General features: G+C 43.6%; 1 protein-coding gene across 1 annotated transcript; it reads left to right on the forward strand.

Annotated features, from left to right (window-relative positions):
• The first annotated feature begins 1,456 nt into the window (after nt 1–1,456).
• TBC1D9B (TBC1 domain family member 9B) lies at nt 1,457–26,219 on the forward strand. Its single transcript, XM_062002304.1, has 21 exons — nt 1,457–1,641; nt 4,127–4,237; nt 8,802–8,920; nt 9,946–10,174; nt 11,532–11,790; nt 12,432–12,639; nt 12,784–12,990; nt 13,150–13,311; nt 13,920–14,070; nt 14,468–14,682; nt 15,392–15,509; nt 16,202–16,487; nt 17,119–17,248; nt 18,145–18,243; nt 19,044–19,112; nt 19,890–20,130; nt 20,506–20,571; nt 20,720–20,791; nt 22,398–22,445; nt 22,892–22,998; nt 23,787–26,219. The coding sequence occupies exons 1-21, from the start codon at nt 1,524–1,526 to the stop codon at nt 24,477–24,479; spliced, it is 3,708 nt and encodes a 1,235-aa protein (XP_061858288.1). The 5' UTR covers nt 1,457–1,523; the 3' UTR covers nt 24,480–26,219.
• Nucleotides 26,220–26,376: the final 157 nt, after the last annotated feature.

The following is a 26,376-nucleotide window of genomic DNA, read 5'->3' on the forward strand; positions in this document are numbered from 1 at the left end:
ATTTCTTACGTACTAATCTTAGAGGGCAGTGTGGAACAACATTGTCAAAAGATCGTTTTTCAGAGAGGATTTTGACACTCTGCAGTAAATGCTGTTTTACTTTGCTATACTAGTGCCTAGAAATCTCAGGCCATTAAAGGCCACACGAATCCAAGCGGCTTATGAATACAAAGGAGACACTAATCCACCTTCCCACCACGTTTGCCATCTGAAAAGTGGCACATAGCAAGCAGCAACAAAGATGTTAATACAACAAAGAATGATCCTTCAGTGTGTCCTCCCAGTGCTCACAGCACATCCAGTCTTCAGAAACCACTGTGCTGCCCCTAAACACAGCCATGCTATCAGGATGAAGGCTGAGCCTTGAAAGCTCAGACAGCTAATAAATATCTCTACTACAATAGTATACAAAGACTGCATCTAGGATTAGGGCACAACACCAACACAGAAGATAGATCATCCCAGGGTTAAAGGATTTACAGCTTAAAGAACACATGGCATTCTCACCTTCCTGGGAGATGGGCAATAAGCACAGAGATGGCAGATGTCAATGTTTTCTGTTGATGTAACACTCTGAGAGTTTACAGGGAGTCTTCTTTGGTTTTTTGCTTGTTAAACCGATAGGAAGGAACTGCATCTCTCCCTCTCCTCTGTTTGCTGCAAAGACTGAAATTGTTCTTGACCACCAGCCCCACATGCACTCCAGAGCCACAAAATGAAGACCAAAATGAAGGTGGCTGCAGGAGGGTGATATCTGGGCCCCTCATCTCAGCAGAGCACCGGCTGGCTGGATGAGGCTGAGATGCTGGAGGTGCATCTGCTTTGCAGCACAAAGGGTAAATGAATTCCTGATGATTCAGAGAGCTAGATGTGGCCCAGCTGTGTGGGGGACTGAGAGCTGCAGGTAGGGGCAGGGGGCAGTAGTTTGTAGGAGGCTGTAGCTTTCTGCAAAGCAGTGCTGTGAGCTCCCTTCCTATAAACTACTGCGTGTGCAATGGGAGGGAGCATTTAAATAATGTCTCAGTTAACGGCAGCTTGAATGGGCGTCACGAGGCTGCACAGGCAGATTTCTCATCTGCCTCATTTTTTACTACATTAAGTGCATGGCTCTCATCAAATTTTAGCTGCCTTGACAAAGGTCTTTTCAGTGGAGGCTGAGAGCCCAGTGAATGCCTTCTGCATCACCTCGGGCAACGAGAGGCAGAAGAGGGGACCCCAGCTGCCCGCTACAGACGGTACAGGCAGCTGGCACTAGCCGCACTCCGGCGAGCGGGGCTCGAACGCGCGACTCGGAGGCTGCAGAGCCGCGTCCCTCTCCCCTGCGCCACGGCGGCAACCTGGCGCCGCCCCGCGGCCGGGGAGGGCCGCGCCGCTAGAGGGCGCCGTGGGGCGGGTGCCGGCGCGGCCCCGTGACCCGTCGGCGCGGCGCGGCCCTCCCCCGTGCGCCGCCGGGCCGGGCCGGGCCGAGCCGAGCCGTGCCGTGCCGTGTCGTGTCGCTCCGCCGCCGCGGCGGCCCCGCCGCGATGTGGCTGGGGCCCGAGGAGGTGCTGCTGGCCGGCGCGCTGTGGGTCACGGAGCGGGCCAACCCCTTCTTCTTGCTGCAGCGCCGGCGGGGACACGGCAAAGGGGGCGGCCTCACGGGTGAGGCGCGGCGGGGCTGAGGGAGGCTCAGGCGCGGTCCGGCACGGCCGCCTCGGGGCCGCGGGCAGGGGGAGGGCGGTGAGGGGGTTGCTCCTGCTCCGCTGCCGTGTCTTCCCAGGCCCAGCCCGGCTCGGCGGGGCTGAGAGGCCGCCGGCGCGGGTCCCACCGGGGCGGGGCGGGAGCTGCCCGCCTGGGTACGGCAGCGGCTGCGGGGCTGGAGCTTGGGGGGAGCTGGGAGGAAGGTGCAGGGCCCGCCGGCTGGAGTGAGCCCCTTCCACCGTTCTCCTCGCTGTGGCAGCTGATGGCGAGCCGTGGCGTGTCCGCGCCTTGCCCCGTCCCTCCGCCCCCGGCAGGCGCCCTCTGGCCCCCGTGGTTCGTGGGAGCGGGTCGGCGGTGGCGCTTCTCCCAGCTGGGTCTGTGCGGGGTCGGGGCCCGGCCTCCCCAGCAGTACTGCTGCAGGGGATGGAAGAACGCCTCTGACAGGAGATGCTGGAATGATGCCTTCTCGAAAATGGCTTCTTCGTCAGGCTTGTGTTGCTTTGAATTATCGAGGTGTTTTCTTTGTATCTGCGTGCGTGTGTTTGGAGGATTTAGAGGATGAAAGTAAGATGTGTTTTTTAGTGAATATCTGTATGAAAAGTCTGCTGTGCTTGGGCCAAAGTTGCATGGATGCAGCCCAGTGCAAACTGCCCCATGTGCATATGCCTGATAGTCGTGTTTGCTGACAGAAACTGTTAGAATAACCTAACTATGACCAAGGCACGATGTTAACAGAATCCCCTCACTTGTAAAACACCCCACATATGTGCAGAGTGCTTAACAGTTTTGTGAATAGCATAAATGTGCTTTCTACGTGTGTGAATTCTGCACAGTCTCATGCATTAGGCCTGTTAACCAAATCTACAGACTACAGGAATGACACAGCTGAGGAACATCCATAGCAGATTTCATCTCTTCCCAGCGTTCAGAATTATTTTGAATGACTTTTGTACAACCTGATTAGTGTAGTTTTGCACGGAGGCATATAACTGTATTCTGGATTTTTCCCTGTTTTTACAAGAACAAATGACAAAATGGTGCTATTCTGGAAACGTTTAAACTGACCTATTCTTACATGGTTGAAGCTTTGAGACAGTTTATTTCTTGAGCTAATTTAGCTCACTGAGGGAGTTTTCTTCAGAGCTCCTACATGTTAAAGGCCACGTGTCCTCCTTACAGAGCTGTACAACTGCAAGTTAACATTTTAGGGTTAGAATGAGGCTATTTAGCCAAGCTGGAAAGGTGTTCCAAGCTGCTGTTGTACTCAAGTTCATACACGTGTCTTGTTACCCATCCATATGTCAATATTTGACACATTATGGGAAGTATTCAGAATGACTTTTTAATCCATATTCTGCCTATAACTACACAAGAAACCTTGAGCCAAAACTGAGATCCTGCTGTGCTCAACATGTTCGTGTTTGTTTTAAGGATTACCAGATAAGCTTGCTACAGATGGCGTGTCTCTTGAAGTATCAGTGGTATATTCCTAATTATTACTTGCTTTTGGGTAGCCAAGAGAGATCAAGGGGAGGAAGCAGCATGTTTCATGATAATGAATCACATAGAGATGAGTACAGTTCACTCAGACTTACCCAAAGGATAGGGAGAAGAGCAGGATGTTGAGCCGGGGCCTCCCGAAGAGCGATCCAGAGGAGCAACCATGCCTCCCTACAAGTTCTAATGTAGAAGGCTTTTCATCATTAGGATTTTGCAAAACTAATTTGCATATAAAGATGCTCCTAGTGCATAATCTAGAATAACAAAATGTCATCTTGGATATTTGATTTATCTGGTAAATAGACTTAATTGAAATAAATGAATTGGCTTTACGAGGCCTGGTAGTTGTCAGCATTCATTCTGGAAGAGACTCCTTTTTTAGTTAATATTTTAGCTTCTGTATTACCGAGTTTCTGTTTGCTGCTTTCTGTCTTTGTTTAATCAAAAGTATTTCTAGAAACATCACTGAAGCCCGTGAGCTCCAGTTGTCCTAGAGCTCTTTGATTCTGTTTTAAATCTTGCCCTAGCTGTGTGTGCATAGGTAATGCTGAAAGATGCAGTGTTGAAAACTTTCCTGTGTTTCAGCTCAGTAGGCTTCAAAAAAAATATCACTATTAGCAACAGAAACCCCACAGCAAAAACCACATTTAACTCCTATTGTAGAACCGTCCTAGGAAGGCAGAGGGTTGTAAGGAGGTTTAGTAGACATTGAATTGCTGTCTACACTTCATCCATTACCAGCAGGAGTGGCTGTGGTTGGTTTATAGGTAATTTACTTCCAGGCACCAGATGTATGTCTTCAGTTTCTTGACCAAGTGCCCTTACTCTTCAGCGTACACAGTAGGAACACTGGCATGTTTCTGTAGTGTTGATCCCGTGTTTTTACTTAACTCAGTTCTTTGGTTTGGCATGATGTTGTTTTAACCTGTCTCTCTTTGCCTCTTAGGTCTTCTCGTAGGAACTTTAGACGTGGTTTTGGATTCCAGTGCCAGAGTTGCCCCATACCGTATTCTGCACCAGACTCAGGACTCTCAAGTGTATTGGGCAGTGGCGTGTGGTATGTACTGATGTGACTTTTGGCAGGGGCTGGACTTGTGTTACTGTCCTGTCATTTTGCTTCAGATGATCAGTTATCCATCATTAGGAGTCAAGAAGCTTTCTAGAGCTTCTGGTGGGGTAGTGGAAAATGGCAGAAATGGCAAAATTTCTCAGCGTTGTTTAAACTGTAGTTTAGGAAATTCAGGTTCTGTAAAAGCTTCCATTTCTGCAGATGTTATCAATTTTCATTCTTCCAGGATGTATCTGTTTGCAAGGTCATTGTGAGATTGTTAAGATAATAAAACCATGATGATAAAATTGCTGTGGGATGATGAGTGTTGTGCCAAAACCTGCTTACCAGGAACATGGTACAAGGTGAGGGCATGTAAGATCGTTCAAGGTGCCAGACATTCTTTGTGGAATCTCTTTACTGTCTCGGTCCAGTGTATTTTTTAATACTATTTCTGGCCTGTAATAGATGTACAGATATACTATACCCATCAAATATATTACAAGAATACTTCTTTAAAACCAAGAATCCTCGACCTGTTTTACTTGAAAAAAGTAACTGCTGTATTAGAATATCACGGTACAAGCTTCTAATATCTGATGATGAGCTCTGGTTAAGTCTTTAGGTCCTACTGGTTGCTAAAGAGAAAATATCTTCAGATGTATTTGTTAGGCTAACTTCCTTTATAATAAGAATCTTCACTTCTCATTTTGTGGTTGAGATGTAAAATCTGAGCATGAGGTAATCATTTGCTAAGGCCACAGATGGTTGAGGACTTGTTTTCCCTGTTCCTGTCCTCTCCCCAGGCAACCAACACAGTATCCTCACTTGCAGAGCTACTTAAATTCTGCAGAAGAGAGGTTTACAAGTTGTGGTATTTCACAGAAACTCGTGTTCCCTTTTGGGGAAGGTGTAGGCAGAGAGGAAGAAAGACACAAAGCAAAATGGCAGGCCAGGAACTGCAAAGAAAAAAAGCAGAACATTTAGTGGCCACATGTGGTGCAAATGTGAAATGTTACAGTACCTTTCACTCAACGGCTGAGTAATTTTTATACAACTTCAGAAGTGTTCTAGTTGATGCTTTCTCTATGTCAGTTACTTTTAAGGAATGCAGCATGGTAAAATGAGCTGGGCTTTATAACAATCAAGTGGAGTTTGATAAGTTATTATACTGGAGTAAAATATTCTCTTCATCCAAAGTAACTTTTTTAATCACATCTGGTTCTCATTTACCTGTCAGAGTACTGGCATTCTCTTAAAGTTATAAAGCCTTTATGGATCTCTAGCTGAAAAATGGCTTTTCATGGCATTTTCAGATTATATCACAATAAATATGAATTTATCATGTGTAAGTACTAGTGGGCAGCATTCTGGTCATGTGTGCAGCTTCAGCCTTTCAGCACTTTGTTCTGAGAACTCTCTTTGTAGGAACTGCAGAATTTTACTCTTTCATGTATGTCACTCTAATGTTTTTCTTAGAAAGTTAGTTATTTAGGCCAGGCTTATTTTAGCAATTTGTCTGCTGTCACTTGATGGGAGATGCAGCTCATAAAACAGAACACAGACTTTATTCCCCTGCCATTGTTACTAGACCTGTGGGGTTTTTCCGCAGCCAAAGCATACTATAATTGATAATTCAATGTCCTTAAAATAATAGTATTAGATTAATCAAAATCATTTATGCTTTTAAGTGTAGAGTCTTGCATCTGGGAGACAATAACCCCATGTACCAGTACAGGCTGGGGAATTAACTCTTTAGAGAGTATTGTAGGGAAAAGGAACCTGAGGGTCCTTGGTGGGCAGCGGGATGAGCATGAGCCAGCAATGTGCCCTCGTGGCCAAGGCAGCCAATGGCAGCCTGGGCTGTATTAGAAGGACTGTGGGCAGTAGGTTGAGAGAGGTTCTCCTCCCCCTCTACTCTTCCCTGTGAGACAACATCTGAATATTGTGTCCAGTTCCGGACCCCTCACTTCAAGAAGCACAGGGAGCTGCTGGAGAGAGTTCAGCACAAGGCCACAAAGATGATGAATGGAGTGGAACATCTCCCTTATGATGAAAGGCTGAGAGAGTTGGGGCTCTTCAGCTTGGAGGAGACTGCGGGGTGACCTCATTAATGTTTACAAATATTTCAAGGGTGGATGGAGCCAGGCTGTTCTCAGTGATGCCCAATGGTAGGACAAGGGGCAATGGCTACAAGCTGGAACATAAGAGGTTCCAAAGAAATGCAAGGAAGAATTTCTTCCCTGTTCAGGAGAAGGAGCACTGGAACAGGCTGCCCAGATGGGTTGTTGAGTGTCTTTCTTTGGAGACATTCAAAACCCACTGGATGAGTTCCTGTGTGACCTACTCTAGGTGATCCTGCTCTGGCAGGGGGCTTGGACTGGATGATCTTTTGAGGTCCCTTCCAACCCTTAAGATTCTGTGATTTAAAAACATTGTCTCAGATAGCTCAGGTACATGTCAAGTAATCTTATAAGCAGAGGCAAAATTAAAAATACTTGTCTAAACACACTCAGAATTGTATCCCTGCAGTCCTTTGAGACAAGACAGTTTCTAGTTCTTGGTTTCAGGTCCTGGAGTTATTTTTGCTTTACGAAACCACAGATTAGCTCACGTTGGCTTTTGTGGTTGGGTGTCCAACTACAAATATGTGGAGACTGTTTCAATGCTGAAGCTATCTGTTAAAAAGATGGTCAGGTAGAGCAATAGCTGTAAGGGAACTGCTTGTGTCATCTCCTGCTTTCTTATTTTCCTTCACTAACCACATGGAGAGGTCTAATGTACTTGCAAGGAAATTGAGTAGTGGGAGGCATGCTGCTAACATTTTTAGATATCCCACTGCTTTTGTATGAAACTTCAGAAGATAAATTTAGTGGAATTTGGCAAAGGGAAGTCTTTGACTTGTATTTAAGCATTTCTTTTTGTCTGCATATAACGGTGTTTCTTATTTTGTTAAAAATACTGCCTTTTAAATTTTTTCTGCATTTTTTCTCTGTCTACAAGAGAGTGTAGTGGTAGCTATTGAGAGGAAGAAATCTTTTAGTAAACCCTGGTATTTGAAATAATGGGAAGAGAAACATTCTTTAACACAGCAAAACATATCCTTTGTGAACAGTTGTAGATCGTATGGCTAAAGACAGCTAACTGTTTGATATGAAGTTTGCTGAGACATTTTTATTTAAAAAGGAAAGAACTTTCTGACATTAATGTTTTGGTTGTCTTTTGCTTTGGAATCGTGTGCTCTCTGCTGACCGTTGTGTGTGTCAAATGATCTTCTCTGTAGGTGTAAAAAGTTCTTCTGAATTTTCAAGGTTTTTCTGTGTGTTTAGGCACATCCAGGGACAAAAGACTACCATTAGAATCAAGTACCACAGACTTGAGAATTTCCAAAGGGCAGGGAGGGCTAAACTGCGGCTTATGGTCATGGACAAAACAGACCAGGCTTGGGGAGGAAGACAGAAAATAATTTAATCCACCACCAAACAAAATGTAACCGTAAAACCCTAAAACATAGCAAACAGAAAACAACACAGAATGGTACCATCAGCCCTTTAAGACCACCTTCTCCCCACCCCTCCCCTCTTCCTGGGATCAGAGTCCTGATACCGGTGTCTTTATCTCCTCCCACCACTGAACGGCTCTGGGGGAGCAGGGATTACAGATTCCAGTCAGTCTGTTCTCTGCTATTTGTCTCAGTTCCAGTCCTCCATGGGGTACCTCACACACCCAGCAACCCTGCATGGACTGTTCCAACGTACATTCATCCCAAAGGCTGCAGCTCCTCTCTGCCTCTCGTGTGGGGCTGCTCTGCGGCACGCAGGCTCTCCAGCATGGCCTGTGCCATGGCTGCCTCCCCACACAGTCCCGTGTGAGAGCTGGTGGCTCTCGGTCCTGCCATGGCCCTGCATGGATGGCAGGGGTGCAGCTGGTGTTCTCACCACGGCTTGCAGAGGGGTCTCCGGTCTGGCGCTCCTCCTTCCTTCCTCCTTCTCTGACTGTGGGGTCCGCGTAGTCACCTCCATCTTGTACCCCTCTTACACCTCCTACCAGCACTTCAAATCTCCGTCCTTAAATAGTGATGGCAGAGGCGCCGGATTGGCCCAGCTGGGCTAGTGGTGGGTGTGAACCCAGGAGCTGGGGCAAAGTCTGAGAACTCTTTACTGGTCTGCACTGCAACCCCCTCCCCCTGTTACCAAGCAAAAGCTGCTCCTTGCTAAACCAGGGCATTCTGAAGGATCCTTATTTTTGTTGTGGAATACTAAGAGAGTACCACTTGTCTGAAACCTAAGAATGCTTTTTTGTCTGGAAAAAAGGCTGTGTTTAGTGTGCAATGGCAAGTAAGATGATCTGTTGGTAGTGTGATGATTATCCTTGGTGGCAGTAGAGACATTTCATTAGAAACATAATGCTGAGGTACATAAAAATCATTCACATGTATCCAGTTGATATGTTGGATTTGTCCTGATCAGTTTCTGGTAATTATTAGTTTTCTGCTTTGAAGTCAGGGGGAAAAGACATTGTTGTAATTTCTTTTTTCTTTGCTCTTCTCATCATTTGTTACCCCTTCATTTAGGATCATCTCGAAAAGAGATCACAAAGCATTGGGAATGGCTGGAGAATAACTTACTACAGACTCTGTCCATCTTTGATAATGAAGAAGATATCACCACCTTTGTCAAGGGCAAGATACATGTAAGCGACATCTTTCCCTGAAGGACTTCCAGGTCGTGAGAAAGAGTGGGGACCCTTGGGAGGGAAGGAGCGAGCAAGAGCTCTGTTGCAAAATTTCTGTCTGCTCCCTCTTCAGACATACGTACATTTGGAATTGTCATGGGTTATGTAGTATTGTCAGCATTGTGCTACGGTCATAACACTGGATAAATGTGTTTGGGAAGGAAAAGGTTATGAGCAGTGGATCTCAAGGAACAGCCTGCTTAGGATGCTCCTACTAATTGAAATATGTCTTCAAAATCCTTGCCAATTATACATTTGGTGCAGAAGGCGTGTTGAACGAGGGTTCATCTAGCGACAACTATGGAGAGAGAATTCTAGTTTGCAAAGGGTGCATTTGCCCTGCCACTGTGGGCCAAAAGGCATCTAGGTTGTAAAGAAACTGTACCCCAACTTCCACTGACTTCCAGGTCAGGCAAGTGTCTCTGCTTGTTGTGCACTTAACACACTTCTGATTCCCAGCCCTTAAATTCTCCAGAGTAGAAACTTATAAATACAGAGGTTTGGTCTTTTTATTGGAGAGCAGCAATTTGAGTCTTTTACAGGTACTTCAGTCAGATTCTTTGTATTTTTGCTCTGTGTGCAAGAGAATTGTGGTCATTTCTTTTTCCTTCTGGCCAGCCAAGATCTGACAGACTGTGGAGTTCTGCCCTTCCTGGTAGATCAGCATCTTCCTGTTGAAGAAGCATGTTTGCAAGTGAAAATAGACTTCAGTTGTGCTGGGTGTTCAGGGTGTTACCAGACCAGCCATGAGGAACTCAGTCAAACATGAAACATGAATGCTTGCTGCACACATTCGGGGTAAACCCCAGATCCCAGACTGACTGCTTTTTCTACATGACCTCACTTTTTCTGTAACCTGATAGGAGAAATGATAACTGCTGTGTCTTTCTCTCTTCCACATTGCTGCTGTGACCTTTTGCTGTATATTATGTCCGTCAGCGGGTATGTTTCCTTTCATTTCTTCTCCTCCCATGTCCTTTCAGGGAATTATTGCTGAGGAGAACAAGAATGAGCAGCCCCAGAGTGAAGAGGATCCAGGTAAATTCAAAGAGGCTGAACTGAAGATGCGGAAGCAGTTTGGGATGCCTGAGGTGGAGAAGTTGGTCAATTACTATTCCTGCAGCTATTGGAAGGGACGTGTGCCCAGACAGGGTTGGCTGTACCTCACCGTCAATCACCTCTGTTTCTACTCCTTCCTGCTGGGGAAAGAGGGTGAGTTATAAGCCTGCTGGTTGTTTTTCTGCTGTTCCCCTTGATCTTTTTGATGCAATTGATCTTTTTGAGTGAACTTTTTCTTTAAGCTGACAGGTTTTTTTCTGTCTTGGGAATGCTTTGAGCCGTAGCTAAACACATAAATCCATCATAGAATCATAGAATGAGTTAGGTTGGAAAAGACCTTTAAGTTTTGTGTTATTTAAACAAAAAACAGAGGAATACCACACAGCACTAGACATCACATGGAAGTAAGACCAACTTGATGGCTCGCCTTCATTTTCACCTTGTGTCATAGAGTAGTTTAGGTTGGAAAAAACTTAAAGGTCATCAACCCAAACCATTAACTCAGCACTACCGTGTCCCTCAGCACCACATCTACGCATCTGTTGAATACCTCCAGGGATGGTGACTCCCCCACTCTCCTGGACACCTTGTTCCAATGCATTACAACACTTTCAGGGAAGAAATTTTTCCTAATCTCCAACCTAAACCTCTCCTGGTGAAACTTGAGGCCATTTCCTCTTGTCCTGTCACTTGTAGCTTCGGAGAAGAGACCAACCGCCACGTCACCACAGCCTTCTTTCAGGAAGTTGCAGAGTGTGAGAAGATCTCCCCTCAGCCTCCTTTTCTCCAGGTTAAACAATCCCAGTTCTCTCAACTGCTCCTCATCAGACTTGTTCTCCAGACCCTTCACCAGCTTCATTGCCCATCTCTAGACAAGCTGCAGCACCTCAGTGTCTCTCTTACAGTGAGGGGCCCAAAACTGAACACAGTATTTAAAGTGCAGCCTCACCAGCGCCAAGCACAGGGTGGCAACCACTGCCCTCGTTCTGCTGCCCACTCCATTCCTTGCTCTCATAGGCACTTCAGTGATGTTTAGAGTGAGTGCCTGGGTCATTTTTCAAAACATTTCTCAAGTTGCACAAGTACACCTGAAGATTTACTTCAACTAGATTAGTGAACCAGGCAATATTTTTACCATGGTGATTTTTGTTTGGAACCAGGACCGCTGCCAGGACCCAGTATTTACAAAGTTTCAACCCCTGAGTTGAAAGCTGATTTGCTGCAAAGAACAAATAAAAACTTGAGTGACTGTAGTTAAAGGCATTTACTGGATGGGAGAGAGTCCTTTTGGAACTGCATTATTTCTAGTCTAGTTAATCCCAAAGATTATTTCCAAGTATTTTTGGAGGACACAGTAAAAGTCCAAAGAAAATAATTGTTCATCTTTAAGAAGAGGAAATCTGTTGTGACAATAAGAGCTTACTGGCTGCTTGAGCTTCACTTCTGATTGTTTGTTGATTTGCCTCATTGTAAAAGTAGGGGATTTTTAACTTTTGGGTTTTTTTCACAGTTACACTGGTGATCCAGTGGGTGGATGTAACCCAACTAGAAAAAAATGCCACACTGCTGTTCCCTGAGTGCATTAAAGTAAACACAAGGGATAGCGAACTGTATTTTTCCATGTTTCTCAACATCAATGAGACATTCAAGCTGATGGAGCAGTTGGCCAACATTGCTATGCGACAGCTGTTGGATAATGAGAGCTTCCTACAGGACAAGACCCTCCCAAAGCCCAGGAAACCTCTTAAGAACATCTCTGCACTAAAAAGGTATATATTTCTAGCAGTGAGAAGACAGATAACTGGGGATTGTAATACTAAAACTTCATTACTGTGTAGCTTCCAGATGGCACTGGGCTTTTCTCACTCTAGGGGCTCCATCACTTATGTCAGTCATTAGCCCTCTGTCTGTTCTTATTTTCTTACCATCCCAAATTGGTACTGAATTCACACACATCCCTTGTGTCTTTCTCATGCATGACTAGGCAGTCAGAAGGAATTTTCAATGGGAAACTGTTTGAAAATCCTGTAGTTCTGTTCTTAAAAAAAAGAGTGAAAGAAATCAGTCTCTTTGGCTGAAGATTTATAAAAAGCATTGTCCATTTGTTTTATAATAAATCCTCCCACTGGGGGCTGTTGTCTGCAGTTTCAGAATCTGATGTAACATTAAAGTTTCGCAGATGCACTTGCATATTTTATCTTGTATTGCAGGATATACCTTGTCAGTGAAGCATGTCTGAAGGCTGAAAGAGGAGTCAGATAAGGGGTGGCATCTCAGTTAGAGAAATGAATACTAAGAATACCCAGCACAGTCTGAAGGTTGTGATTGGAATGAACATTTAACATTAGTATTTGAATGAGTTTTTCAAATGAGGAAAAACCTGTGGGGGCTACTTTTTGCTTTTCCCCAGAGACCTGGATGCTCGAGCCAAAAATGAATGCTACCGTGCCACTTTCCGGTTGCCTAAGGATGAATGCCTGGATGGACATACAGATTGCACCTTGTGGACACCATTCAACAAGATGCATATTCCTGGCCAGATGTTTGTTTCCAACAATTACATCTGCTTTGCCAGCAAGGCAGAGGAGGCCTGTCATCTCATCATTCCTCTGCGGGAGGTGGGGTTTTCTTAGCTGTATATTAAGGCTGCTGCTACTGTATGAAGTCTTTCTGCTCTTTCGTGTGCTTTTATCTTTTGTGCGATGTCTTATAGACAATGGAGAATCTTCTGGATCCAAATGACCTTTGTCTGTGTCTTCTAGGTGACAATAGTTGAGAAAGCAGATAGTTCCAGTGTCTTGCCCAGCCCTCTGTCCATCAGCACTAAAAGTAAAATGACCTTCTTCTTTGCCAATCTGAAAGACCGAGATTTCTTGGTGCAGAGAATCTCTGACTTCTTGCAGAGAACGCCGTCCAAGAAACCATGCGACAGGGAGTGGAAGTGGAATGCGGCTGATCCTGGTTGCAAGGTACTAAGAGAATAGCTGAGAGGAGCATTTGTCAACCTTTCAGAGGGATGCTCCTTTCAGTTTGTTAACAGTGCACATTACCAGCAAGTGCTGTCTAATTATTAGACAGCAGAGGAGAGAGACTGTCTGAGCTCAGGTGCTTTACATTCTGTTGTTCAGGAGGTTCCAGAGCTGCCTTCCAGCAGCCCACTTGCAGTTAGCCCCACGTCTGCTCTCAGCAATCGACCTGTCAACTTCTGTGCGGGGGAGGTGCCAACAGCCTCACAGGGACTGCTCAAACTCTTCAGAAGAAATTCCGAGGAGCTCTTGGGACCTAAAGGGGTAAATAATATTTTAACTTAAAGCAAGTAACTCTATAGTTTGCAGTAGGTTGTAGATTCTTCTTTCCTGCTCTAAGACTGAAAATGTATTTTATCCCTGGTCAGTCCTGCAGTATCACTGTTGTGTCTGTCACAGTGGTAGTGCTGCACAGATGTAACCCGACCATCTACTTGCTTTATCAGTGCTGAGATACCTGAGATACTTAACTGGAGGCTGAAAAATTAATGTTACTGTGCTTCTGAGATGTAAGTTCATGTCTTTGAAGAACTAGTTCAGCTCAAGAAAGCAGAGCACTGGTGTCTCTGGTTGCTAGTTAATCACCTTAGACCATGATTCTGCTTACATTTATGTAGCAATTTGGAAGGTGTAGTGCCATTGGACAGCCCATGTTAGAGTTGTAAAGACTTGACTTTAAGCAAGGTCAGAACTGATGCAGAACAGCGCAGATTAGCGTGCACTCTTTTATTCAGCAGGAAGATGAAAGGCTTTTAAGTGTCACAGTGCATTTCTCTTGGGACGTGTACGCCTGAGTGTACCCAGATCTCACCTGTCATACAAACACAAAAATGCATTAATCTCCTAAAATAGCCATATTTGTTCCTGTGAAGGCAAAGGAGAAGATGAAGGAAGAGTCTTGGAACATTCACTTCTTTGAATACGGGCGAGGGATGTGTATGTATCGCACTGCCAAGACGAGGGAGCTGGTGCAAAAAGGAATCCCAGAGAATCTTCGTGGAGAGCTGTGGCTGCTCTTCTCAGGTAGGATGTTGTGCTGGATACTTTGACAGCTAGCAGGAGTGAGCTTTCTGCACATCTCAAAGAAAAAGCTACAAATCTTAGCTCATTTCAGAAGAAATTAACCACAAGTTAACTCTGTGATGCTTCACGATGTTTTTGACAAAAACACAGTGATCACATTCCTGAAGATTTACTTTCTTTACGATCGTAGTAGCTCTTTGGCTACCCTTGCCTGCGTTTCAGTGTTGGGACCTAGACTCTTAACATGATTTAACAGTGATTTTGTTACTATACTTTCATATATATTGGTAGTTGATGATTTTCTGTAGTGAACCCTGGCTGCCTCATCTCTGAAACTGGACATAAATTCTGTATTTCAAAGCTGAAGAGGTGAAGCAATATTTGTTGTTTCTTACAGGGGCTTGGAATGAGATGGTGACTCATCCGGGTTACTATGCAGATCTTGTGGAAAAGTCAATGGGAAAGTACAATCTTGCTACAGAGGAAATTGAGAGAGATCTGCACCGTTCAATGCCAGAACATCCTGCCTTCCAGAACGAGTTGGGAATTGCTGCCCTCCGGAGAGTCTTAACAGCTTATGCATTCAGAAATCCAACAATTGGGTACTGTCAGGTAAGAGAGAAGTCTTAGGCTTGTCAGTCCTACATGGCAGCCATGATTGACTTGGATATTTTCTGCAGTTTTTTTCAGTTTCAAGCTTTTCCTTCTTGCTGTCCATATGGTGGTATGAGAGTAGAAAAGAAGTGATCATATCCTTTGGACACGGCATTTAAATAGACTTTGTACATTTCTGTTAGGTGTAACTACAGGGTCTTTTACTAGTTTTCCTGCTAGAGCTTTCCTTAGTTAAAAACATCTTGTGGTTTCATTAAAAAGAGCAATTAAGTTGAGTAAGTGATGATGCACATGGGCAGTGTATTGAAAACAAAGGCAGCTGCTGGTTTGTGAAACAGCTCAGTGGGATTTCAGATTCATTTTCTGTGTTCCTCTGGTATTAGAGGCTGTCATGATGTTTTTCCGTTTCAAAGTTTTCATTGAAATTTTTGTAAGTTATACTTAGTCATGTTGATTCATGAAAGCATTTGACAAACAGTTGTATTATTTGTTGCCTCACAAACAGAGGAACTGAAATGGGAAGGTAAACGGGCTCAAGGTCATCTATTGATTCAGACAGTAGTTAAAGCTGGAAATAGATGTGACTCTTGGTGACAGTTTTTCTCTATTCATGTTTAAGTTTAGCTGGTCTATAATGACAGAACTTTCCTCAACATCTTGATGTTTTTCTCCTCTCTGTGTATTTGCCTCCGGTGGTGGCTCGCAGGCCATGAACATTGTCACGTCAGTACTGTTGCTGTACTGCAATGAGGAAGAGGCTTTCTGGCTCCTCGTGGCTTTATGTGAGCGGATGTTGCCAGATTACTACAACACAAGAGTAGTGGGTGAGTCTTTGGCAAATTAATGCTGGAGCCTGGGTTTCGGCTATAGTTGCACCAGAATCTCTCAGGAATGTTTTTGTCGTTCAGAATTAAGAAGAAGTGATGCGTTTGAAAGATGGTGAGACACAATCCTGTTCCCTTTAAAGTTGTGTGATGGAGATGTAGGAAGGTAGTAGTTCTACCTTGTAGTACAACAAGGAGAATAAAGTCACTAAACAATGGTAGCAGGAGGGACTGTTAGCAGTGAGGAGGCACATCTACAAGAAAGTTACTGGGTTCTTTTTTTCTCATTTGAATGATGTATAACATTTTTAGAATAGGCTTCCAGGAAAGGTCAGTTAAAGCACTGCTTCATGGGCTTTTAAAGTAGGCCTGTATAAAAGGGTATTGTTTGATATAAGCAGCATAATATCAGTAATCCTCCACCTCTCCTTTCAGGGAAAGCGATTAGATCAATGAAAACTCTGTTTCTGCCTGCACTGCAATATAGAAATAGTCTGTATATAAATATATTGGGTTTTATTGAGAACGGGCAAAAAAACCCCAAGTAAATCTGTCAGTGTTAGTTCTAATGTTGAGTCTTAAATGAAATTAAAGTGAACTCACACTATTTTGTTTAATAATTGATTAGCTTTGGTGTAGTACCATGATCACACTGATTTGACTTCTGGCATTGTTTTTGTTTGCTTTCCCAGGTGCATTGGTAGACCAAGGCATCTTTGAAGAACTTACACGAGAGTATCTTCCACAGCTGTCAGAAAAGATGCAGGACCTAGGAGTGATTTCCACCATATCTCTTTCCTGGTTTCTCACTCTCTTCCTCAGTGTCATGCCCTTTGAGAGTGCTGTGGTCATTGTCGACTGCTTTTTCTATGAAGGAATCAAGTTCATCTTGCAGGTGTCATTGGCCATACTTGATGCCAACATGGAGAAACTGTTACAGTGCAGTGATGAAGGTGAAGCCATGACTATTCTGGGCAGGTACCATTCATTGCTCTTACTTGTAACTGAAGAGTAACGATACCTTTTTAGTCATCATCTCTTTTCACTTAATTCCTTTATGTAGCAAGTCACAGATAACATTCTGGGACAAAATGAGCTCCAGACGTTTGCTATTGCTTCCTAGAACAGCTGATTTTTTTTTGGCTCAAGTATGGAGGAATCTCATATTTGTGGAACTGTTTGCTTTGCAGCATAATGCATTGCTGCATCTCAGATTGAATTTGAACTCTGAAGGATTGTTTATCTGAAATTCACAGAAGAATTCTGACTTACTATTAAGAACAGATCCTGGCAGGAATTGCCTTCTAGAAACATAAAACTTTGTCAAGCAGATATCTCCCAAGTTGTAAGACTTTCTTGTTTGAAATGTGAATCTCTTCTGTGTGCAGCAAGGTCTTCATCTTATGATTAAGAGCCCACTTTAAAAATACTAGATACCCCCAAAACAGGGTGGAAATCAGCTTTACTTCAGATACATTGAGGGGCAGCATTGCAGGTTCACTAGGAAATATTAATTTTTCCTACATGTTTAATGATATAATTTAGGAGTGATGCATTTAGGATATGACTTTGTTTTACCTGTACACTAATCTGGTTTTTTTCCCCACAGATACTTGGACAACGTGGTTAACAGACAGAGTGTCTCTCCCCCCATTCCCCATCTGCACGCCTTATTGACGAGCGGAGATGACCCACCACTGGAAATCGACATCTTTGAACTCATCAAAACATCGTACGAGGTAAAGTGCTGGTATAGTTTTTGTCCAAGAGGTTTTTTACTACGAATATGCAGCTTCATACTTTGTGCAGCCAGAATTTGACTAGCATTCACAGCTTGAGGTGCTTAAGGAGTGCAGGCTCCAGTCATTAGTCCACCTCTTTGGTATGAGCAGAGCTGGGTCTTGCAGATTAGAGTCTCCCCATCACCAGTGGAGACTAAAATGAAAGCTGCAAATAAGTAAAAAATACAGACCAGAGATTTCTTCTTGCTTTGGCAAAAAAAGTCTCCATTCTTACTTGTATTTGATGATTGTCAGTGCTTAGGGAGTTGAGGGAAATTCAAGGTAAAAATTGTGAGGTAATCTGCAGAAACATGGAAGCTTCCCAGTTCATGTGCACAGGAATCCTGTTCTGTGATCCATCCACATTCTAGTGATGGAAAAGTGTTTGTTTCTTTGAACCTGCCATCTCTGTTTGTTCTTGATTTCTTTTATAAAAGAATGTCACCAAATTCTTCTTGTCTGTCTGACCTAAGCAGTAGAAAAGCCTTTTAACTTTGGTGTTTCTAGCTGAATCTATTATAGGCCCTAGAAGAAAAAAGGACTGGAAGGAATGACAACCTGTCTATTCTTGTATCTCTGTTACAGTACAGGGTCTGTATTTCTGTCAGTCCTTGACAGATGCTTTTTCAGCTGTTCTTCAGAAACCTCTGATGTTGGATTTCTCGTGAATTCAGAATGACTTCTCTTGCAGGATGAGGGGGAATAGGGAATAGAACTCCGTGGTTTTTTTGTCATCATCTTGCTGCTGGTAAAAGGCTTCTAGGGGTTTTAGATCATCCCAGAGAATATAATTGAACAGGGGTTGGTCTTTGTTTAAGAGATGATGTTGACCTGGTCTGCTTCCTTTCTTGTAGAAATTTAGCAATCTGAAGGCAGATGACATTGAACAAATGCGTTTTAAACAAAGGCTTAAGGTGATCCAGTCTCTGGAGGATACAGCCAAGAAGAGTGTGGTATGTGATGCCCAGATTGAATGAGCTACCAAATAGCATGTTAATGGAATGTGTTTTTCTGTGAGCATCTAGAAGGTTTGCACTGTAGCAGATCCAGTTTTAAGTGAATTAAAGAATTGCTGTTCACGTGAAAAGTGGATTTACTGGCTGGAATAATGGATTTTCAGTTTTCTTTTTCACATGGTTCTAGTTTAATCTTACAAAATGGATTGAAGTGCTAGGGCATGATTTAATGAGATATTTGGCATGGAGAGGGAGATGAAAACCACTTGTAGACCTTGTAATAGTCTCCACTGCCTAGTGCTGTCTTCTTTTGCTGTTTGGCTGGAATCTTTGAGAAAAGATTAGGTAATTATTTACCTGCTGTTTAGAGAGTATGCTGATGCATTAGGGAATTTGACAAAGGGTAAATAGCTAAAGAGAAGTTTCCATATGTATTACAATTACCTCTCCTAGGTGGAGAACCTCATCCACATGTTTCTTTTACTATTGTCAGTGCATCTGAGTTAAACACCTGAAGCTAAAAACAAGAGGGAGGGGCAACACAGGTTGCATAAACAGGAAATAAGCACAGTAGTTTTTCTCTAGGGCTCAGAAGGTCAACAGTTTATGCTTGGCCAGAAACTGACTTCCTTACCTATAATCCATAGCAATGGGAAGTATGAAATGGTTGTTTTCCCTCTTGTGCTGTGTCCTGTCGCCTTGCACTTGTTCTCTTCTATGCTGCACAGATTTTTTAGTGAGTCGTTTATTTTTTCTACCTTTGAAATAAATTGTTCTCTCTTTCTCCCTTACTCTAGGTCCGAGCTGTGTCTAGTGACATTGGTTTCTCTATTGAAGAACTAGAAGAGCTGTATGTGGTATTCAAGGTAAAAAGCTAGAGTGAGGAGGAATGTGTTCTGACACAGAGAGAATGACTATCAAAAGAAGTTGAAAGGGAAGCAACTTGGAGTCTTCCTCCAACCTATCAGAAAGAGATGTGGCTTTCTCTGATACGTGGAGCCAGTGAGACTGGCCTTATTACTATGCAAATGATTATTTTTTTCATCTTTTTCCCCCCAGAGATGGCCAGAACATGCTCTCACTGTATTTGAACAATATTTATTCAGAAAGAGATTGTGAAGCCAATGGCAAGCAATGTCATGTAGAACTGGCAGATAGAATTGACTGAACCTCATTTTGTGTTCTCAAGTTTGTCACTGACTTGCTCTGTAATTGTGGCAAAATTACTTAAGTGCTTTGCTCTATTTGTCAATATATGTGTTTGTATGGGTGGTATTTATTACCCAGCGACATTTACCAAAGTCACTGCAAACTCAGTTGTGCTGTGCTGTAGACTCAGAGGGACTGAGTTCTAAAACCTGTCTGTTCCTTTTGTGTCATTTCATTCAAACCTGAAATCATGAGATTTGTGTTTTTCACTTCAAATTGTTCTTTGTGCTTTTGATGAAATCCCTGTCACCTCCTTCCTGTTATGTCATTTTGTAGTGAGGTGACGCTGGGAAAAACAGGGGAGATAAACAGCGTGTCCTGAAATGACTCCTCTTTGCTTACTCAGTGCTATTCTTGAGCTAGAACAAAGTCACCGCTCCTGTGGACTGGGGTAGTGTAGTATAATCTGACCTGTTTATCCTTTCCCTCCAAAGGCAAAGTACCTGATGAGCTGTTACTGGGGAAATAACCGTGCTGCAGCTGCCCGCCGCGATCAGAGCTTGCCCTACCTGGAGCAGTACCGCATAGACATGGAGCAGTTCAAGGAGCTCTTCATCAGTTTGACCCCTTGGTCCTGTGGTGCACACACACCTGTGCTGGCAGGGCGTTTGTTCCGGCTTCTGGATGAGAACAGGGATTCTCTCATCAACTTCAAGGAGTTTGTGACAGGGATGAGTAAGTGATGGGTTTGGAGATTATGGAATATAGCAAAACCAAAAACGTTTCTGTCCTTTTCCAAGCAGCGAACTAAAAGCAGATAGTGATGTTTGCACTGTTGTGAGGGAGAGGTGACAGCTTCACAGGAAGCCTCAGCGCAGAGCAAAAGATGCCTTTTCCCTGCTAGGCACTCTCCCAATTTGGGAAACAGGAGGTGGCAAACTGACAAGGTGCAGCTTTGCTGTGGATTTCTTGGCTGCATCTGTGTAGGGCTTTGTTCAGGCAGCATTTCCATGTTGCGTGGGAACTCATTCTGTTTTGAGCCTGTGAGCAGAGGGTGATTCTTTATTCTAAGTGCTGTCTGTCTTAACCTTTTTTTTCCCCTCTTTGCAGGTGGGATGTACCACGGTGACCTCACTGAAAAACTCAAAGTACTCTACAAACTGCATCTGCCTCCTGGTGAGCGATTGCTTCGGTGCACTGCTGCTATCGAGCATGGTCTGCTAGGACATGCAATTGAAAAAGGGACGAATTTTGCTAATGGAGTGGTTGATACTGCTATTCAGTTAGCTTAAAGATCTTAACATTTTCTTCTCTGCAAACACAGCTCTGAATCCAGAGGAGACAGAGTCTGCTTTGGAAGCCACAAGTTATTTCACAGAGGATGCTACAACAGAAGGTAATGTGACACCACTAAAATGACCGGCCTTTACCTCTCAGTTTAGGCAGGAATTGCAGCATAAATCCACGTGCTGTAAATAGTGATTTTTGTGCAAGGCATGGTCTTGTGGTGACAATATGTTAAGATTGACAGTGTGTTTGAGTTCACTGTCATTGCTGCATGATGGGAAAGAAATTTGGAGCTTAAACTCCTCAGTGTCCATTTCATGCAGGACACAGCATGCTCTGAAGCCTGCTGAGGAGGAGCAGTGTGGTTTTACCAGCTCCTATCTCCCACCATGGTTTAGTTTTTTCATGCAAGTCTCATTGTCTCTCTTTTTTTGTTTCCTTCTCTGTGACTGTCTACGTCTGGCCTTTTCTTCTGTTTTATCTGGGATATTGCCCCCTCAACCCTTTTTTCTGCTGCTCAAGTATCTCCTTTTGTCTCAGAGCTGGATTTCTGCCTGCACTGTGAGTCTCAAGGTCAGTCCCTGGATTGTATGCATGCATTGAGCATGGCTATAATACTGATATCATCTGCCAGCTCCAGAGTGCTATTTTAAATACAATGAAGTTATTGCTGCTCCCACTATGAGTAAAGAGCTATAAGTAACTAGATAATCTTTCGGTATGTTCTACCTATTGAGTTGCAACTTTGGTCAAAATAGGTTTTGTCTGGCTTCTTTCAGTGTAATTTGTCTCACCCTAGAAACTGGTGGGTGGAAAATATGCTCAGAGCAGAGTGTGGGAGGTGCTAGGCTTGCTGGCCTGAGTAGATGGTACCTGTGCCTACTCCACAGTCTTCTCTCTTAAAGGAATAAGGGTCCGTGCCATGGAATTGTAAAACTGTTAACTGACTGTTTCTTTTCTGGCTCTGGCAGGGCGGGTGGACTAGATGATCTTTCAGGGTCCCTTCCAACCCTTAAGATTTGTTGATTCTGGGACCAATTTACTGTATTTCTTAAAATATAATTTTAGAGCTTGTCAGATTGCAGGTCAAAGTATGTCAATTGTGCTAAATGTTCACCACACAACATAATAACGCTCAAAAAAGAATCTGAGGGAGTAGGTACAAGGGGTAGTTGTGCCATTGGGCACTTGGTGGTTAACTAAATAGTCAGAATTGAGCCAAGACTTCCTATCCAGTCTGCTGACAACGTAGAGAACCAGAAGCAAATGAAGTTAGACTCTGCAAATGCCTGACAAAGTGTCTGTTCAGTCGGTGAATAATGAGTGTAGATATTAGTCACATGTGCTCAGTAGTGGTTTGAGTTTTTTCCATTCATTATCTTGCTTTGTATAAATAATTTCTTTATCTTTAAGCCATCACGGTGCTTAGCTGTCTTTTATATCTGTGTTTCACCCTTTTTCTTTAAGAGTTCTTCCCTTTACCTCATCTCTTCAACCCACTTCTTCAGCGTGGCTTTTTATCCAGTTCACGCCTGCAGCCTCTTGCTGCCATCCTGTTCTCTTCTCTCCTCCCAACATGATGTGGGAGTGTGAGAGCTCACTTCTATTAAATATATTCCTGTATGATTTTAAGATGTGTATGAGTTGTCTCTCCATGTGTTGTATTGCTGAAAAACAACTACTAATCACTCTTTTATAATTCCATTCTTTTTCAGAAACCCAAGAAGATAAAGGGAGGAGAAATGAGAACGGTCCAGAAAAAGGTAACTTCATCATAAATAGACCACATTCTAGTTTTGGCTCATCTTATGAACTGTTCATTGTCCATTCTGTAACCAAGGAGACTTTTCAAAGTGTCCCTTGTAGACAGAGGTAATGTGGGATGCAACCTGGGAAATAAATCTCTCGTATGCCTTACCACTTTGACTCTTTTGTATCAAGATCATAACATTTGTAAATCGTGTTTGGTAAGTTGTCAGCTCATAAAGTTCATTTGTGAGAACCCCAGCTGCTGCAGCAGTGTTAAAGTTTTTGCTCTACTGAGCTGGATCAGATAAACAAGCAGAAAACAATGCAGCCTTCCTGGTAGATGCTTTCCTTAACTATCAATTAAAGCTGCTTCCAGCATGATTTTTGCTGGCACGGCATTCAGTTTTTAAGTCTGAAGCCATTAACCATCTGACAGTAGTGGCTTGTTGTTGCCTTGCAGAGGAGAAAGGTACCAGTCCACAGGACTATAGATATTACCTAAGAATGTGGGCCAAGGAAAAAGAGTCCAAGAAAGAAACCATTAAAGATCTCCCAAAAATGAGCCAGGTAAGAAGTGAATTAGAAGGTTTCCAGTTAGGTGACTGACAGTGTAGTGGGGAATTCAGCAGTATGTGCAGCCATTTTACCAGAGTACTCAGTCCTTACCTGTAGATTGCCCTACTGTTCTGGTCTGCTGAGCTTCAGAAGCCTCTAATTCCACACATTGGTGTTTAATTCTTCAATGGACATGCACAAAATGCTTTGCCTCCACCAATCAAATGTATCTGATTCTCGCTACCTCCCAGACCAACTTTTCCTTTAAGAAGGGCAATCTCTGTTTTCCTCCCAGAGCAGTATGTTGCAAATATGCCACCAGTCATATAAACTTGTTTGGCTCTTTTTGGTTTTGCATTGCTTCAAGTTACAGCTGCTTGTTGGAGAGAGAAGAATGTGGTTACTGGAAAGAGAATGATGACTAGTGTGATTTTTTTCCATCTCTGATTTACTTGATGGGTGATACTTAAATTGTTTTGGAAATGCTCAGAAACTGACCACAAAAGAGTAGGAGGACAGAAGGAAAACTTTAGGTTTTCTCAGATCTGAGTATGTGAGTAGTCTGTTCATCTGTCAGCAAAAACTCTCACCACTATTAAGTTGCTAACTGTGTCTCCATTTAGCTGCTACAGCAGAGAGATTTTTGACTGTATGGGCTGTTCTGAATCAGTACAGAAAGTTGCTACTTAGTTGGTGGGGAGGCAGATAAACAGTCAGTCAAGATCATGCTTGTTCCTTCATCTGCCACTATCGAGTTCTTCAGCCTAAAGTATGATTTTTTTGATCTCTGTCTTTTAAAGGAACAATTCATAGAGTTGTGCAAGACCCTTTACAACATGTTCAGTGAGGACCCAGTGGAGCAAGAGCTATACCATGCAATTGCCACTGTAGCCAGTCTCCTTCTGCGAATTGGGGAGGTGGGGAAAAAATTCTCCAACAGGCCTGTGAGGAAGCCTGAGGACTGCAAAGCAAACAGTACTCAAGAGCCTGTGAGTGAAGAGGAGTCACCCACATCTGAACAGAGTCAGAACTCAGCAGTGGAGCAGCAACCCCAAGCTGACCATGAGGACAAAACCTCCGGAGACACCCAGCCTGAAAAAACACAGCAGGAGAACCAAACTCTAGGAGATGGGCCAGGGGAAGGTCAGGGTTCTCCTTTACAGCTGCTATCAGATGATGAAACCAAAGATGATATGTCTATGTCTTCCTACTCCATGGTCAGCACAGGCTCCCTGCAATGCGAAGACATTGCAGACGACACAGTCCTGGTTGGTTGTGAAGGCAGCAGTTCAGCTGCCAGGTACGGTAGTACCATTGATACTGACTGGTCTATATCCTTTGAGCAGATCTTGGCTTCCATGCTGACAGAAACAGCCCTTGTAAACTACTTTGAGAAAAAAGTCAACATTCTGCAAAAGATCAAAGATCAGAAGAAGGTAGAGAGGCAGTTCAGCTCATCCAGCGACTATGAACTTTCCTCTGTGTCGGGGTGAACTCAAGAAAGCAGGAGTTGTCTTTGGGAGGTGACGTGGCAGATGGCAGGATGGCTTGGTATTTTGTGTTTGGGGTTGGGATTTTTTTAAATTTAATCAGAGACCAGTAACTACACAATTACAATAGATTCCAATTGATAAGGGGCTTCTGACAGTGACTGTTTTGTGTAGGTGCTGCTTTGGCTACTCTGGCTGACAGAATTAGATTCACACTCTCGAGAGCCATTAGAACCTAATAGCCCCTGACCTATAGAATTACCACCACAAATTATGCATGTCTGCCTTTTGCTAGCTTTTATTTTAATGAAGTTTTCTTTGAGACAGTAACTGCTCTTTGCCTGCCCGTGTTTGCTGTAGGTTCCTGGGTAACTTGCACAGCAGACGCAGCCTGGCTCAAAGCCATGTTCTCTGCTGGCTGCCGGTCTGAGAGCTAACGCAGTGTAGTCCAGTGCTGTAGGACCCTGACCCATAAGTAGTTTTGTACGTTCCTCAGTGCTGTTCTGTGACTCAGCAGCTAGAATGCAAACGTGCTCCACTGCTCCCAGCACCCAAAGGTCTAAACAGAGACATTGCTCAGACCTGCGGGTTCCTTTCAGATGTGATTTGGCGTTTTCATGGTGTGTGACCACCCTTTTTCTTGTTCCTTCAGGAGTTTTCAGACACACCTCGTTTTACTGACATTTGCTTTTCTAATTCTTTTAAAGCTATTTTAGTTGGTCTGGAAAGCCACAAGCTCCTTGACTTCAGTGCAGAAGCGATACTAAGTCAATCAGTGGGCTCATGACCATTATCATGAGAGTAAGTTCCTAAATTAGAAGTCAGTGAATCAGCCTCAGCGTCACAGGGCAGCGTCACGCTGGTCTGATGTACTTACCCTCTCGATACAGAAAACATTGTTTATTGCTGATTCTCCCTTTTTTATGCTAGCAATGGGTCCGAGTTTTTAGGACAACCCCTCAGAATACTCATCAGTCACCCCTCACAACCACTTAGGGCAGGAGAATGTGCAGGAGTGTTGTGTCACCTGCAGCTACTCATTGTGTCCTTCCTGGATATCCTGTGCAAATTGTCTAGCCGTGGATGGACTCTTAAAATAAAAGGGCATTTATACCTAAAGAGGACAAATTCAAAGCAGTGTGGCCCTTTGCCATCACCCCGTTACAGGAAACCTCAATAGACTAGAATCTCTTTCCAGTTAGAGACAAAACAACTGAGAGGCTGAGCAAGTGCTCTCTTAAATCAGTTAAGACCAGAGGAAACTAAGAATTAGCCTTCTGGTCGTGAGGTATGTGCTCTGAGGAAGGAGAATTAATGCTGTTCCTACATGTAAATTCATCTCGGTGCCAGGCATCTGCCTTGCATGGCCAGAGTGAGAGGTGCTGCTGCTCCACATGATCAGACCCTGCACTGAAGGCAAGGTTTGCTGCAGCTTTTGGCTGGCAGTGCGATATAAAGGATGGAAGGACATGTATGGTTGGATGTTCCCATTTAACACTACTTGGTGTGCTCCTCTTCAGTGTTAATTCCTCCATGTGATGTCTCTGTATGTATCCACAGCCGGTCCATAGTTCTTACTTCTCTCCTCTGCCCTGTATCCCAGGAGAGCAGCCATTAGTAAAACTGCTTTTACTAATTATTCAGTAATTTATTGTAATTTTTTAAAAATACAAATAATACTGTGATTTTACACTGTCTGTCTGTCTTACCCATCATGTACTCAATAAATGAACCTGAATCCTACAGGCTACTTTGGCAGCCTTGTACTTCTCTGAGCTCCTGGAATATTGCTTGTTCTTTGTCCATGATGGTTACTTGAGAGCGCCAGCGTGCTAAGACTGGAGTCTGACTTCTTTCTCTCCAATTATTTTTCTTTTGTTTTTCTTTTTTAAAAAATAAT

This window comes from Colius striatus, chromosome 9 (assembly GCF_028858725.1).
Source record: "Colius striatus isolate bColStr4 chromosome 9, bColStr4.1.hap1, whole genome shotgun sequence".
Classification (NCBI taxonomy): Eukaryota; Metazoa; Chordata; class Aves; order Coliiformes; family Coliidae; genus Colius; species Colius striatus.